The 18,013-nt window shown below is 39.1% G+C and overlaps 1 protein-coding gene across 1 annotated transcript; it reads right to left on the minus strand.

The window, feature by feature from the left end:
• Positions 1-15,893: 15,893 nt before the first annotated feature.
• On the minus strand, positions 15,894-17,367 carry LOC123266938. Its single transcript, XM_044731377.1, has 2 exons — positions 17,109-17,367; positions 15,894-17,050 (listed from the first exon to the last, which is right to left on the minus strand). The coding sequence occupies exons 1-2, from the start codon at positions 17,113-17,115 to the stop codon at positions 15,996-15,998; spliced, it is 1,062 nt and encodes a 353-aa protein (XP_044587312.1). The 5' UTR covers positions 17,116-17,367; the 3' UTR covers positions 15,894-15,995.
• Positions 17,368-18,013: the final 646 nt, after the last annotated feature.

Consider the following 18,013-nt stretch of genomic DNA (forward strand, 5'->3'; position numbering starts at 1 on the left):
AAGTTTTTTTTTATCGGTTACATGCGTTATTTATTAAAGTTTAAGATTTTAGAAAAAAATTTCACTGCTCGCGATTCGTTTAAACAATATAAATTTATTTATCACAGCGCGCCGAGCGCCAGGCGCTGTCAGAATACCGTGCCGTCGAACGTCAGACTATGTTATAGCTTCGATTAATTATAATTAAAAATAACAATTAAAAATATAACTATCAAACAAATTTTATTATTATTATGATCAATATTATGGCTAATAAAATAAGTAAATTCTCTATTATTAAAGAAAAATAGAAAAAACGAACTAGTAATAAATATTAAATTTTGTAGACATTTGTTAACTTTATTTTATTTTTCTTTTTAAACTTGGTTAATAAAAACTTTTTTATCTTTCGACACATTATTATATTATTAATCATTATATATATATTTTCTCTCTGCGTTTGTTTGTCACTGAACTTTTTCTAAACGGCTGGACCAATTTTAATGAAACTTTTTGTGTGTCTTTAGGTGGATTCGAACATGGTTTAGATTGACAATTCAGTCCACGGAAAAATGTTTATTTAATTAAATTTGTATTCATAAATTGTTTTTGATCTTGGAATGTTTGACATTGGATCTGACAGACAGTATCGAATATTCATTTGAGAAAAAAAATTATAATCGAAATTCAAAAAAATTTTGTGTAATTGTGTTAAAATCAATCAGGTGCTAATTGAAATATGTCATTATAATAACGTTTCAATAATAATTTTCATCAAAACGGTCCAAACTGTAACAACTCATTCAAATAAACTTGAAATTTTTTAATTTAAGACGTGTGTACAAGAAAACGTCTGTCTAGTCCGCTAGTAATGATATAGTAATATATTACTATATTATTAATAATAATATAATACTCTTTCGGAAGATAAAAAAGTTTTTATTAACCAAGTTTTAAAAAAAAAATAAAATAAAGTTAACAAATGTCTACAAAATTTAATATTTAATACTAGTTCGTTTTTTCTATTTTTCTTTAATAATAGAGAATTTACTTATTTTATTAGTCATAATATTGATCATAATGATAATAAAATTTGTTTGATAATTATATTCTTAATTGTTATTTTTAATTATAATTAATCGAAGCTGTAACATAGTCTGACGTTCGACGGCGCGGTATTCTAACAGCGCCTGGCGCTCGGCGCGCTGTGATAAATAAATTTACATTGTTTAAACAAATCGCGAGCAGTGAAATTTTTTTCTAAAATCTTAAACTTTAATAAATAACGCATGTAACCGATAAAAAAAAACTTCATTTTTTCACCGAGAAGACAGTGAAATTTTCATTTGTTAACTTAAAAGTTAATTAACAATATGATAATAAACAAATAATTTTTAGTTATTAATATTTTATTAGAATACAAACATTTTAAAAACAAATCCTTCAAGTCACATTAATTTGACTTTAACGGTTGATTTACAATCCATTTTTTAATTAAAAGTACCTAAAATTTTCATTGTAAAAAAAATTATTGTTAAAATCGAAATTTTTAAAAATCGTTTCGGGGATCATTTTATCTTGGTATGTACTTATAAAAAAGATACATGAACTTAATTTTCATGATCAAGTGGAAAATAGGGGGTCCAGTTGACGTGATCTTGCTCATAGTTATTATCAACACTCATCAGTCAAAATCAATTTCAGTCAAGATTTCCTGACATAGCGGGCACATAAGAGTAGCATGTTCCGGGTAAATAGCTAATCCACAAACAGAGCAAGATTTTTTAGTGTAACTATTTTTCTGACGTAGACAAAATCGGCACACCTGTTTTGTTGAATTAATTTCGACGGTTTGAACCGGTATATTACCCACCTTGTCGATTGTGTTTTTTAATTCTACTGAAAGACTTGGTACTTTGCTCCGAGCAATAGCATGTAGTTAAATCAGCTCTACGCTCAATTTTCTTAAAAACTTGCTACGTTCTATTTTTCCTTGCGTATTTCGCGACCAAATTGTTTGAGCATTCATTCCAGCAATATTTAAAAATGAAAAGAAAATCACCATAGGCCACCTGTTGGTTTCACGTGCTACAGAATAGCTACCTTTTACGTCATCGACAACGTCAACACCTCCTTTGGTAATGTGATAAAATCTTAATAAGTCAGGTTTTATTTTGAAACCAGAATCTTTATCAATTTCATCCGATTGGTGAAGCATTGATAACAAGAGTACATTTTTATTATTTTTGGAACATATGTGTGAAATATACTATTAAGCGAGAAATCTTGGATCAGGTTTAGACTGGTTATCTCAATTAAAAACACAAAAATATTATTAAAAATATAAACCTTCAATTTATTGACACTAATTACACTTGATTATTGATTAATTAGATATTGAATTGTTATTTAAAATGCAGATAAGTTAAGCACAGCGGTGTTGAAAAAAGATAAGCCGGTTGCCACGACGTCGGAACAAACAGGCACTGAAAGACAGCGGTGAATTTGCGAAATAAAGCACAAAACTAATCTGAATCAGATTCAAAATAATTAAGCACAACTAGTTAAATTTACTGAGTTATTTAATTAACAATAGCGGACTTTATAAGCTTAAAAAGCATTAATATAGCGGAATGGCGGTGTGAATACTTAAAGCGTGATTAAGAAAGATAATAATAAATTATTAATAATGCGTCGTTTTTCTGGTCAGTTTCGTCAAGAAGCCTGACTGCACATGTCCGCGGAGCGAAACAGCCAATCAGAAAATTCGTTCTATCGATGTCGACACATAGCCAATAGTAAAATTTATTACAACTGGCGTGATCGTGACGTCAGAGTAACTCGGTTTGCGTAAGCGTCAGAAAATTCAAAGCATTGAATTTTCTGGTTGGCTGAGAATAGCGGGAACAAGCGGTCGTCAGGTGCATCTAGTGAGTTTTTTGGAGCCGAATACAGAGATTCCTTTTTTTTCCATTCAAGATTACAGGTGGATGCTCTCTTTTATTTTTTCGAATTGTTTCAATGAGCGTTGTTTTGTCATTTTTCAATAGATCCTCAGCCAATGAAGTAGACGTAAAAAAGTTATCACAGGTTAAGTGTCTACCAGTCCCAGATATCGGTGATATCAGTCGTTTCACCAAATGAAATGATGAATTTGTTATTCATAAGCACCGGATGGCTGCTTGCCACAGTATATCTCCATATTCAAGGTGTAAAACGATTTAGAATCTACTAAATAATAGATTTTAATGCTGTATCTCGCAAGCTTACTAGGAATATATTGTTTAAATTTACATTTTCCTCTGAAGGCCTCCAGCATCTCATCAATAGTTATAAAAGCTCCAGCAAAATAATTTTCAGAACACCTCTAAATAAACCCAGGCGAAAAATCATGAACAGCAGCTAGCTTATCTGTTTCCTTCCTTTCTTCTTGATCATCAGGATTATCAAAACTTGCAGCTGACATAATTGCTCGGAACAGAAGTCCTTAAAGACTTGCGTTCCACCGAAAGAAAAAGAGCAAATAGCAGAAGATAGAAGGAAGGTAGTTAACACCTTAGCCACCAGAAGGAAGAGCAGTAGCTAGATCCTCCCTTCACGAAGTAATGCCTGACGGCGGTTTCCATGAGGGATTAGAGGAAAGAAGGAAAAGGGGTTTAGGGTTTAGTGGGTAGGGGCGTTAGTGTCGAGTTAGTATGACGCTGCGTCGAGTCGCCACATATCCAGGCCAAACAGCTATGCCTAGAATCCGTAAAAAGGATTCCCCCCCCTAAAAAAAAAAAAAAAAAAAAAAAAAAAACATAATTGCTCGGAAACGATTCAAACTCATAACCGCTTTGATACAATCCGGCGAAGTAATTCCTCAGACATTCAGACAAGCGCTTGCGCGCGCAACGTATACTAGTATATAAATAAAGACAATTTACAAGCATGGCATGTGAGTGTATTCCATACATGCTTGTAAACTAAAATAATATGACATATAAGAAAACTAGTCGTAATGTTATCGGCCAAATATATTATAAGCATGGAAATAAATATAATTCCTCATTCATTCAATCCGGCGAAGTACCATCTGATGTCCAGAATTCTCTTAAATTTAAACGTGATACTTTATACAGTCCGAGAACATACGGTAAGCCAATAAAAGCATGCATTTCTTCAACAGTAGTCGGACGAACAAATGAAATATCTTGATAGTTAATCCTTATCTTCTTTAAATACATATTTGTAAACTTTACTATCTCTTGCACACAATCTTCTTGAAAAATGATTTCCAGCAATTCAATGGAGTGGTACTTGACTGCGTGATTTTTAACTTCCCGCTAAGAAAATTGAAAATTTTCTACTAAAGGGAAGTTATTGATTTCTGCCCGATTTTCAACAGTCGAGTTTTCATCGGATCTTCGCGTTTTGAGATCCGAGGAAGCCATTCTGACTATTCATGCCGAGGAGTCCGGTCGTGTGTGTGTGTGTGTGTGTGTGTGTGTGTGTGTGTGTGTGATGTGTGGATGTAAGTAAATTTTTGTCGTACGGTTTCTCAAAAACGAATCAACCGATTGAATCCTACAACACGTCATTCGAAAGGGTTTATCAAAACTTAGATTTGATTAAATTCGTGAGAATCAATCAAGCCATTTCGAAGAAATTAAAAAAAAATTTTAATCTTTATGTTTTTTTAAAATAACTTTGAAGCGTATGGAAAAATCGGAATAAAACCATGTATACGTTTTTTGTGCTTAAGAAACTGCGACGAGTGCATTTTCCAAAATGAAAATCGAACGACGCATTCAAAAGTTATAGTTGGTTAATAAATACTCGAAAAGCTCAAAATGTCAAAAAACGGTGCTTTAAGCTGGAAAAGCTCAAATATTAACCAAAAACACATTTTAAGGCGCTTCAAATTTAAACTCAGCGGAAAGTTCTAGGGTTGGCCTGCGCGGTCAACCGATTTCCAGATTTTTTTTACATTCGACAGGCGAAATACTGTATTATGTTAGGCAGTTTTCTTTTTTTTTTAATTGGCGCATTGGTAGACCACACAGTTTGTTTATCTTTTTCCAGCGGAGTTTCTACATCATCTTCATCTTCATCACGATCATTATCATTGCTACGACTATTGTTATTATTATTGATGTTGTTGCCATCTGAACCATGGTCAGATGATTTATTGTTCAACCTCCCTATCAGAATATTCTGATACGCTGAGCTCTTCCTGAGAATTGTTGAATACTTCATAATCACTATTACTGTCTGTATCGTATCTAGTATCAACAGAATAATTTTCTTGTTCGCATTGTAACCAGTCTGGTTGGACTTTTTTTGTTTTTTTACTCATAACTACTCGTCAATTTTAATTTTTAACTAAAAAATAATAATATAAATAAATAACCTTAAACATTTCCAATACAAAATAACTTAGATTTTTAGTACCAATAAAATATATTTGTTAGGATTACACATAAAACAATAATATTGACTTACGTTTATTTAACCTATTAATAGTATTTATTTGAAAAATATTAATATTAAATTATAAATTTTACATATTTATGTGGATAAACAATATTGCACTATTATTTTATCGGTTAAGTATGATGTAAACAGATATGGCGGACGCGCACTGCGAAATGACCTGAACTTGGTTGAAAAGAAACGAAAGCTAAAATCTTTCACCTTTTAATACTCTGGTCATGAAAAAAAAATCTCATGTCGTGCAAAAAAATTTTTTTAACTTCGTGATAAAAAAAATTAAAAATTTTTTAAAATTCGGGAAATTATTGGTTTTACCTCGTTTTTGCGAAAATCGAGTTTTCATAAGATCTCGACGTTTTGAAGTCCTGGGAGGCTGTCCTGACTGTTCCCGCGATAGTTCTGCGGCTGTATGTGGGTAATTCTCATGAAATACCGAAATTACCTATCAATAAATTAATGAAATTTATTTTTTAAATATCTTTAGAATTCTACTAAGTTATATTAACTTCACAATTATGAATTAAAACTCATATTGCAACTTGAAGATTGAAAGAATACTTAAGCCAAAACTTTTTCTTATCGCAGTAGTAATCATAGTTCAATCACAACAATAAACTATCAATATAAAATTACCAAAAATATTTTACATCTTCAGAAATTTTTAAAATCTCTTAGTGAGATTCTTGAACATTGTTTTGAACAAAGTTCAGAATATTATAACATAAGTTAGTAAACGATAACTCTCAGGAATCAGTCTTACATTGCAATGTCTTATAATCAATTCTAACCCTAAATACTTACAAATTTAGCTGATGTATCTCCTTTACTAAATAACACCCTCTTCTGATCAGTTTTGGAGATTGAATCTTCTGCAAAATTTCAGTCCAGGGGTACAATTCCTCATCCTTATGTGTAGGCCATCTCCACGATTTGATTCCTTTTTCCCTACATTTTACCAAATCAGGATCTGCAGAAATCGAAGTTATTTTTCCGGGATAAATTTCAGTGTTCTACTTGATGACAATATGATCTCTTATATTGTAGGTTACGTTGTTGGGAAAGTCATCACCAACAGAAAAATAAAGAGAGCGCAATTGCATTTTGCTTGGTTTTGATGAACAGGGATTTTTTGAACATGAGTAGTATCCCAGGTAAAAATGACTACATTTTCCCACACATTTATAGCAAGAAAGGCTTTTAAACTCTAATATATCACCGGTAAATGTAAATTGACGAATTTTTTGAGTTCCACGGAATGCTGTGATGGTGTCTTATTGCTTCATTAGGTTTCCTATTTTTGTGATATCAGTAGAAGTTACTTCAAACAATTTAAACGAAGGACATTTAGACAATAAAATATTTTTCAGTAAATTCAAGTCTACGATGTCTTTACCTTCAGCTACAGCTTTGTCTGCAGTTTTTTTTTTAATGTACCACCCACACCATCAGGCGCACCTTTACCACGTCCTGGTTTTGAATAGTTCCATGAAAATGTCCGTGGAAATAAATCGTTTATATGAGGAGATACAATATGGTGTAAAGGTGGGTTCCTGCTACTTGGTCACCCCTTGTTTTAATTTTAAAATTTAAGGGCGCCACTGGAATTTTTATCACGGTTTCCAGAACCGGTCCAAGCAAGAGATATCTTAGGGTCGAGAGACATTATAATGAGGTTGATAAATATAATTACAATTAATTTTAAATTAAATTCCAAATTTATTCAACTGACCTTTACAATAGTCTTGAATATTATTTCACACACACGCACTCTTATAAAGTATCAAAAGTCTTAATCCTAACATTACCCTCTCAAGGAGCGTCTATACTGTAGTTTCTTATAAAAATGTCTTAATCCTGAAAGTACCCTCATAAGAAGCGTCTATACTGCAGTTTCTATCATAGTCCCTTATTCCTGACGGTACCCTTTTATGGAGCGTCTATACCGCAGTTTCTAACTAAATCGCGCTGTCCACTGGACCCTCACGCTCTATGACTCTAGATCTGACCTTGGGTGGTCGCTCGGACTCTCACTACAGGACTGAGGAACCTGAAGTCGACTAGGACAGAGGAGGATACCATGAAACTAGTCGACAACCTGCTAATACTAACCTCCTCGACAGCCCGTGAACGAGGAGTATATAGTGTAAATTATTCCCACACACACACACACACACACACACACACACACACACACACACACACACACACACACACACACACACACACACACACACACACACACACACACACACACACACACACACACACACACACACACCCGTCGGAAGAAGCCAAACTCCCACCGGGCGCGTCCCCAGGTAGCGGATAGGGGGGTCCTAACCGGTCGTAAGATCGGCGGATTGGAGCGAAATAAAATAGCCCTCGCGGACCAAATCAGGCATCGGAGCTGAAGAGTAACAGCCACCGTCCGTGTATCCTTGTGGGTCGGAGAAAGCTCGCTGTTCTTCGGAGCAGAGGGTAAGAGCAAAATAAAATAGCTCTCGCGGTAAAAAACGAAAACTCCCCTTTCGGCAGGAAGGGTTGGTCACACCATCTGACCTAGGGTCACGTACGCAAGCGGATACGGTGACGCTGCTCGAAAGAGATGTGCGAAATGATCCTTATAGCGCGGTGTACGTGGTAACTCCCGGCATGTACGTGCCGCTCCCACGGGAGCAAGAGGAAGCCGATGAAGGAAGCAGGTACAGGGTCGAAGCGGTTGAGATTTCCCGCTTCAATGACCGGAAGCTCTTATAGCAATGGAGGTAGCTGTAAGAGTGATCACCCCTCCGGAGGCATCGCGTTTGGAGACGACCTTTTGCTTTGGAGTATCACTCAAAATCATGGAAGAAACGAAAAATCAAAAAAAGGACAGGAGTATTAGTGGGCCTCACGCCCAAGAAGCAGCGATTACCGTAAGCGCTGAGATGAAGCGGACGCAAGCGCTGGAACGCCTCGAAAAGCTGACCAGCGAACTGCATGAGTTTGTCCAATCAAAGGTCAATATCCATAAAGAGATAAAGGCCAAGGCAACCGGGGTAGTTAACGCCCTTCAAAGGTTTAAAAAACTGGACGAAAAATGGCAGTCACCTCAACGACTCACTCCTCGTTTTACGCCGGAGAAGAGCAGTCAACTTACTGTGGAGATCGAAGAATCAATGGACACCGGAGGCGATGCTGACGGTGAATCTGATGCTGAAGACGAAGGTCATACTTCCAACAAGTCTAACAAGAGGAAGGACCGAAACTCCCCAGATGGAATAGATGGGCGATCGATGAAGAGAAAGGACTTGAAACCAAGTCCTCCGAAAAACGTGATGAAGCAGAACGCCGAAAAAAAAGACGCTACCGATTGGAAAGATGTCCACACAAGGAAAGAGAAACGGAGTCTAGCCAAAGAACAGCTCCCAAAGGAGCCTCCAAAGAAGCCCAGGCCGGAGCCTAAGCGCAAAAAACCGCTCAAATGGATCAGACCCGACGCACTGATCATCCGCCCGGCCGAGAACCGGAGGAGTGCCACAGCGCTCGGTTTTGGGTCCTTTGCTGTGGAACATCATGTATGATGGTCTCCTGAGAGTTGCATTACCATCAGAAGTGAAACTTGTTGCATATGCCGATGATGTAGCGGTAGTGATTGTCGCGAAACACTTGGAAGAGATCAATCTGGCTTTTGATATCACATTTAGCCGGATTAATCTATGGATGGAGATGATGAAGTTGGAGTTAGCGAAGCACAAAACTGAAGCTGTGCTCATCACCAGCAGAAAGATCGTAGAAAACATCAAGCTGAATGTCGGCGAGCAGGAGATCGCATCGCAACCATTTATCCGATATCTGGGGGTGACGCTGGATGCCCGACTGAACTTTAAACAACAGGTCGAACACGTAAGTGCTAAAGCATCAGCGGTGGTAACTAGCCTATCAAGACTGATGCCGAATGTTGGAGGCCCGAAGCAGAGCAGGAGACTATTGCTGTCGTCAGTAGTCACATCAGTGCTCACATATGGAATATCCGCTTGGGCAGACGCGCTGGAGACCCAAGAATCATGGAGGAAAGCCGGACCGGTCTACCGATTAAGTGCACTGAGAGTTGCAAGCGCCTTCCGCACAATATCCGAGGAGGCAGTGTGTGTCATTTCTGGAACTCTGCCTCTTAGAGTCCTAGCTGAGGAAAGACGGAACCTATACCACCGAAAGAGGTCATCTACACTGAGCGCTGAAGAACTAAGAACTGAAGAGCGACAACATAGTATAGCAAGATGGCAACAACTATGGGATGCTGCGGAGAAGAGAAGATGGACTCATCGACTTATACCAAGAATTGACGTTTGGCTTAACCGGAATCACGGCGAGGCCAACTACTATCTGACCCAGATGTTGTCAGGACACGGCTGTTTCCGGGAGTACCTTTATCGCTTTAAGCACGATAATTCCCCAGAGGGTCCGTCTTGCCCAAGAGTTGCTGAAAATGCGGAGCACGTTTTCTTTGAGTGCCTTCGTTTTAACCCACAGCGTGATGAGTTAGAGAAGATCCTGAACAAGAAAATCACACCAGAGTCAATAGTAGAAGAAATGCTGTCATCCGAAGCTGCCTGGAACGCCACAAGCACGTTTACCACCGAAGTGCTTACAGAGCTGCGTTCCATTGAAAGAAAAAGGGCAAATGACAGAAACTAGAAGGAAGGAAAAATAACACCTTAGCCACCAGAAGGAATAGCAGTAGCTAGATCCTCCTCTCACGAAGTAATGTCTGACGGCGGTTTCCATGAGGGATTAGAGGAAAGAAGAAAAGGGGTTTAGGGTTTAGTGGGTAGGGGCGTTAGCGTCGAGTTTTAGTATGACGCTGCGTCGAGTCGCCACATATCCAGGCCGAACAGCTATGCCTGGAATCCGTAAAAAGGATTCCCCCCCCTAAGATAAAAAAAAAAAAAACACACACACACACACACACACACACTATTTAATAAAACAATTAACCAATTATCGCACTTATTTCTAATTAACAATATTTAAAATAACCTACTATTTTAATTAACAATATTTCTTGATACTCGCATTTGAAAATAACCTTCCTGGGATTCAACTTCAAATCCCTGTTCTTAACCTTGACTTCGATAAATAATTATATTCAAATTCTCAATATTATTATTATTATTATTATTTATCACAGAAGCTTTCTTGAAACCAAAAATTTTAGATTTATTTCAATTGAATTTAATCTACCTGAGTATTCGACTTAGCGTCCATCTTGAATTCCTATCTTGAGATAGGAATATTAGCTTGGCTAAATTTTCCAAGGTCTAAATTTTATTATAATTTTTCTCAATAATTATTTACTGGAATATGGAAAAATTTATTTATCGAAGTCTTGAACAATTTTTAATTTGATGATAATTTTTGCTTTTATACTTTTATAATTTCAATTTACTAATATGTAATTTACTTCAAATTTCGAAGATTGATTTTAATTATAATTTTTACTTTTAACTTTTGGAATTATTTTAAAGTTAATTTTGATTATTAGTTTCAGTATTAACTTTTCAAATTATTTCAGAGGTTGATTTTATTTATTAATTTCAGTTTTAACTTTTAGGATTATTTTAACTTGAGATTAATTATAGTTATCACTTAAATTTTAACTTTAGTACTATTTTACGTTATTTTTAATTTCATTATAAATTGTCTTAAAATTTATTTGACAGATTTTATTTTTTTACTTTTAATCTTAATTTAAATTTAAATTTGGTAATTTTTATTTTAATTTAAATTTAAATTATTTAATATTTTGGGGGTCGATTGGTGGCGCTGTCGTATACAATTGTGTTTTTATTTTTATCGCCAATTTTCTGCGTCTTGGCAAAAGAAAAGCTAAGTCCAGTCGGCCTGGAAATAAATAAGGGTTTGTTGGCAACTTTTCGACAAAATGGTCCGATTTTGGATTTTTTCTTCTTTAAATACTCAAAAAAATATTCTAAACATTAGCGTGTGTGTGGGAAGTGTTGCTTTTTTTTTGTTTAAAAAATAGCGTTTTAGCGTTGAGCTTTAAATTAAAATATCTTGGAAACTACGCAAAGTAGTCGAGACATGCTGCGTATAAAATTTAGAGGATTGGATAAGAAAAAAAATGAGCCAAACTCGATGTCTCTACGACCAATAGTTTACGAGATATTAATTTTTTAATGAAAAAAAAACGCGGTTCCGCTCAAGCAGTTATAAACAAATAGCTGTCACTCCGCGAAAAATCATTCGATTTGATTTTTTTTAACTTCCTGCTAAGAAAATCGAAGATTTTCAAAAATCAGCAAGTTATTGTTTTCAACCCGTTTTGCAAAAATCGAGTTTTCATCAGATCTCGACGTTTGAAGGTCACAGGAAGCTTCCCTGACTATCCCCGCGAGGTTGTCACGGTGTCTGTATGTGTGTGTGTGTGTGTGTGTGTGTGTGTGTGTGTGTGTGTGTGTGTGTGTGTGTGTGTGTGTGTGTGTGTGTGTGTGTGTGTGTGTGTGTGAAAGTATGTGAACCGCTTATAACTTTTGAACGGCTTGACCGATTTCATCACGGTTGGTGCCATTCAAAAGGGCTTGACCAAACTTAGATTTTGAAAACTATTTGGACCGATTCAGATCAATAGATTTTGAGAAATCTTCAAAAAACTGAAAAAAAAATTTTTTTAAATGTGGTTTTTTTGGAATAACTTTTACACGGCTTGATGGTTCAATTCCAAATACTGATTAGCTCTTAACCTCATAAAACCACGTCGATCGCCACCAGTCCGGTCAAAATCGGTTGATTCGTTCGAAAGATATCGTGAACGAAAGAAAACCGAAAAAAGTGTTTTTTCGGAATAACTCCGAAATTCCTAGCGCGATCAATTCAAAATTTAAGATTCTCTGTGAGGATTAAAAAACTGCGTCGAATGCTGCAAACCGCGTGAAAATCGGTTTATTAATTCGAAAGTTATTGCGGTTTAAAAGTTCAAAAAATAATGTCTTATCAAATCCCTATCAGACTTTTGAGCTCGAAGAGCTCAAAAACGTCATTGGTGCAATTTTAAGCGCCTAAGTATGGAATTAGCGGGAAGTTGCAGGGATGGCCTTCAGGGTCAACCGTTTTTCTAATTTTTTTTAATTATAGCTATTGATGTCTGCTATAAGCAAAAAAATCAGCTAAGCTCGAAAAAATTTTTTTGAATTTGTATGAATAATTTTCATTTTTTTGAATTTGTGCATTAAAAAATAGTTAAAATTAAAATTAAATTATTTTTTTTTGCATAAAAATGTTTTTCCGGCAACAAAAAATCGATACGAAAAAAAAAAATTTTTTTTTAATTTTTTTTAATGCAAATATACAGCTAACAAGTTTTAAAAAATATGAGCTCTACGGGGATTCGATGTCCGGATCCGAGAAAGTGCGCGTGCGCCATTCCCCTCCAGCCGTTGTTGGAGAATGATAGGGGAAATAATAATGAGTGTGAGGCGGATAATAACAATAGTAAGCAGCCGCTCGGATATTCGGAGTAATTCGTTTTTTCATTATTTTTGTAATTTTTTCTAAGTCTTAATTAACTTTTAAAAAATCCATTCCACAATATAGGTATTAATCGATTCCAAATTTCATGAATCGTAAAGAAATTCTATCATGTGGAGAACTTTTTTTATAAAAAATTTTTCTATTTGCTTAAAAAAATTGTTAATTAACAAAAAAAAATTTGTTTCCACAATATAGGTATCAATCGATTCCAAATTTCATGAATCGTAAAGATATCCAATCGTGTGGAGAACGGGGCAGGACGGGCAGGACGGGCACTCCGGTGAATCATCATGCTTGAAGCGTTGAAGATACGTTCGAAAACATCCATGTCCTGACAACATCTGCGTCAGATAGTAATTGACCTCGCCATGACTCCGGTTTATCCAAACGTTGATTTTCGGTATGAGACGGTGTGTCCATCTTCCTGTTGTCGCGGCGTCCCACTGCGATTGCCATCGTGCGATGCTGTTCTGCCGTTCTTCAGCTCTGAGTTCCTCGGTACTTAGTATCGTTGACCTCTTTCGTTGGTAAAGGTTCCGTCTTTCCTCAGCTAGAACTCTAAGCGGCAGAGTTCCGGAAATGACACACACTGCTACTTCTGATATCGTGCGGAATGCACTGGCTAGTCTTACAGCGCTCAGTCGATATACTGGTCCAGCTTTTCTCCATGATTCTTGCAACTTCAGCGCGTCTGCCCATATGGATATTCCATATGTGAGCACCGATGTGACAACTGATGATAGTAGTAGTCTCCTGCTCTGCTTTGGGCCTCCGACGTTCGGCATCAGTCGTGCGAGACTAGCCCTCACTACTGACGCTTTGGCACTGACGTGTTCCACTTGCTGTTTAAAGTTGAGACGGGCATCAAGTATCACTCCCAAATATCGGATGTAAGGTTGTGATGTGATTTCTTGTTCGCCGACTTTCAGCTTGATGGTCTCTAACACTTTTCTGCTGGATATAAGCACTGCCTCAGTTCTGTGTGTAGCCAGATGCAGGTTTACCGTATTTATCCACCGATGGACTCGCTCGAAGGTGATGTCGAACATGTTGTTAATTTCGTCAAGGTGTTTAGCGACGATTACTACGGCTACGTCGTCTGCATATGCTACGAGTTTTACACTTCTTGACAATTTCAATCTCAATAGGCCGTCGTACATGATATTCCACAGCAGTGGACCAAGTACAGAGCCCTGGGGTACACCTCCGGTAATATCGTACTCTTTTAGACCATTCTTCGTGTCGTATTTAAGAACTCTATCGGTGAAATAGCTGGCCACTATTCTACACAGGTATTCTGAAACGTTTTTCTCTCGAAGAGCTTGCATGATGCAGTTCCAGTTGGCGGAATTGAAGGCGTTTTTCATGTCTTATGCCGCCACCAGGCAATACTTCTTTGTGCCACCCTTCCATCTGGTTCCTGCGATCGCTTCTTTAGCCGTGCTAACAACCAGATTGATCGCGTCCAGGGTTGATCGTCCTTTCCGGAATCCATACTGGTTGTCTGCCAGGAGTGGGTCGACTACTGCATCTATTCGTTGATGAATTATGCGCTCAAGTATCTTACCCGCCGTATCTAGCATGCAAAGTGGTCGGTAAGATGACGGTTCTTCTGGTGGTTGCTTCCCTTTAGGTAACAGTACCAATCGTTGCTGTTTCCACTTACGAGGAAAAGTCCCCTCCTTGAGGCATGCATTATAAGCGTCTAGGAATAATGTTGGAGCTGCCTTTATGATGGTTTTCAAGGCTAAATTAGGGATTCCGTCCAATCCCGGCGCTTTATTATTCCCTACACGGTTACAAGCCTCCAGCAGTTCTTCTTCAGTGACAGATGGGATGTCGTCCAATTTGCCTGGCGCCAACTGGTAATCGTAGTTGCGTTGCTGTGGAAACAGTGCAGTGACGATTTTCTGAAGAAGTTGAGGACACGTAGGTGATGGCATTTGTTGTTTTTTCAGGTGGGTCATAACCACCTTATAAGGCCTACCCCACACGTCTTTATCCACCTCGTATATAAGCTCTTTCCAGCATCTTCTTTTGCTCTCTTTGATGGCTTTATTCAGTTCACGACGCGCCTTTTTGTACTCTGCGATCAGCTCCACTGAGTTGAGCCGTTGATAGCCGCGCTGAGAGATTCTTCTTTTCTTATGACACTCTTTACGGAGGACGCTGATGTGGTCGTTCTACCAATGCACCGAAGGTCTCGAATTTATGCCACGTTTACGAGGCATACTGGCATCACAAGCATGTGTTACTCTCCTCATCAGGTCCTTAGTCTGTTCTTCTGCACATCCAGTGTTGATCAGATCACCATCGAGGGCTATTAGTAATGCTTCTGGGTCAAAAGATTTTACCTTCCAACCAACGATGTTAGACTGCTTGACTGGTCTCTTGGGGTTCTGGTCGCTTGATATTTCCCAGAATATCGCATGATGGTCGCTGGCAGTGTAGATGTCCAACACTTTCCAGTTGCAGTCGCCTCTGGCAAGGCAATTACTGACAAAAGTGAGGTCTACAATTGAGCTTGCGTCACCTTTGGTGTAGGTCGGCGTATCACCACTGTTGAGCAAAACCACATCTAGTGTAGTAAAGGCCTCCAGTAGTGCTTTTCCTCGTGCGTTTGTATGTTTGCTGCCCCAGTCAACTGCCCAGGAGTTGAAGTCTCCGGCTATCGCTACTGGATAGTATTGCTTCGCATCTTCGGTTAGTCGATCCAGGAAATCAGTGAAGTCAACAATGGAGAGGCTAGGTGGTGCGTAGCAGCTATAGAAGCGGATGCCTTCTACTGATACTGCTACAAATCCGGCATTGCTGTTGTCGACTGCATTTTGGAAAGAAAGCTTGCCACATGACCAGATGACAGCTTTGGATGTGCTGTCAGATTCCCAGGGTTGGGTACTCAGGTTTATATGGCTCTGCTATCAGTACCAAGTCCAGCTCTAATTCTCGCACGGATTGCATGAGCAGGTCATGCGCTGCTTCACAATGGTTGAGATTGAGCTGCAATATCCTCATGCTTGTTTGTTCGTCAACTTCTGGAGCGCCTCCTGATATACCGGGCATCTGTAGGTGCCGGCATAGTGAGCCACGTCCTTTGCTCCTTGCTGGTCAGCACATATTGCACACTTGGCAGAATTTTTACAGTCCGCGATACGGTGCCCTTCTTGTCCACATCTGATGCAGAGTTTAGATCGGTCTACTTGGCTTTTACATTGGGGCCCAACATGTCCAAAGTGCCAGCATTTAAAGCATTGGATAAGTCTCGTCGTCGCTTTGATTCGGCAGTTAACCCACCCGACATGGATCTTGCCGGTTCCTTCCACTAATTTTCGCGCGATGGTCATAGGTAAAGTGACTGCAGCCGTCTGCGTACCTCTGAAAGCCTTACGGATTTTTATTCCTTCTAGAGGTATCTCATGATCTTTTCCACCTTCCTCTTTCAGGGCGGCCTGGATCTCTTCCTTCGTCGTTTCTTCGTCGATGTCTCGAATCTCAATGGTCTCCTGTGGACCTTTACAGACTACCTTAGCATCGTCTTGAAAAATTCCTGTGATGGTCCTCTGCAAGGCTTGGCCTTTGTCAGCACTTTTCTTTGACAACGTGATCAGCATATCTCCGGTCATCGTCCTGCGGATCTTCTCGACGGTATTTCGAACCTGGTCTGCTGGGACATCACGCTTTATGCGGCGCAATATCTCGGAATACTTCTCTTTTTCGGCAGGGCGGATTATCAGCGCGTCAGGTCTGATCCATTCGCGCGATTTTTTCCGCTTAGGTTCCGGTCGTGGCTCCTTCGGCAATTGCTTTGAGAGGTGATCCTGCTCCAGCCTTCTCTTCTTCGATTCTACTTTTTGCCACGCGTCGACCTCCTTATTTTTGGCACTCCGTGCCGCCACTTCTTTCGGAGGACTTGGTTTTGTGTCCTTTTTCTTCATTACTTGGTTGACCGTTGGGTCAGGAGAGTTACGGTCTTTCCTCTTCCCAGACCTGACACCAGTGTCGCTTCTGTCTTCTGTTACAGATTCACCATCGCCTTCGGCACCGGTGTCCATCTCTTCGACGGTGTCTGCGGCAGGTTGTCTGCTCTTCTTCGGTGTGACATTGGGAGTTTGCCGTTGTTGTGCCTGCCATCCGTCATCAAGTGTTCTGAACCTTTGAAGGGCGTTGACTACGCCGGTTGTCTTCGTCTTGATCTCTTTGTGGATGTTGACTTTAGACTTAACAAACTCATGCAGCTCGCTAGTAAGCTTATCAAGGTGTTCCAGCGCTTGTGCCCTCTTCATCTCAGCGCTTGCTACGATAGCTGCTTGCTGGGCGTGAGCCCCGTTTTGACTCTTGTTTGTTTCCATATTTTTACTCATACTTTTTGATTTACCAACGCATCGTACGAAGTGGAGCGGGTTGTCATAACTAGGAACGGGTGTACCCTCGGAGATAGTACTCCTACCCCAGTTCCCTGAGGCCTAGCCGACACTTAGCCAGTCCCGGAATACACGGACGGACTAGACTCGCTCGGAGCGGTGAAGATTCCGATCTCTAACACTCACTGCGTACTTCTTGATCAAGGCCCGAAGTGGCTGGCTCCTGATCCACTGCTGCAACTTACACCTCGGCAGAGCAAGCTCACATCAGCCGTGGCCTGCATCGTCGGAAACTACGATACAGGTTACGGACACTCCCAGTGAGTTACAGCAGGGACCGATCGTCTTGTTAGGTCAGTTAGTGTGACCAACCCATTAAAGGGGAGTTTGGTCCACGGGAGCGTATTTTGTTTGGTTATTTCGCTTGGCTCCTACCCGCTGTACCTCATCAACTAAGAGATTAAGTGTCATCCAAGGACAGCGAGCATCCTCCCATCCGCTCGGGGAGACGCGCCCGGTAGCAGTATCTCTTCTGCCCCGAGTGTGTGTGTGTGTGTGTGTGTGAAAGTATGTGAACCGCTTATAACTTTTGAACGGCTTGACCGATTTTATTGCAGTTGATGCCATTCAACAGAGCTTGACCAAACTTAGATTTTGAAAACTATTTG

The sequence above is a fragment of the Cotesia glomerata genome, linkage group LG6, assembly GCF_020080835.1.
Source record: "Cotesia glomerata isolate CgM1 linkage group LG6, MPM_Cglom_v2.3, whole genome shotgun sequence".
In the NCBI taxonomy this organism is placed as follows: domain Eukaryota; kingdom Metazoa; phylum Arthropoda; class Insecta; order Hymenoptera; family Braconidae; genus Cotesia; species Cotesia glomerata.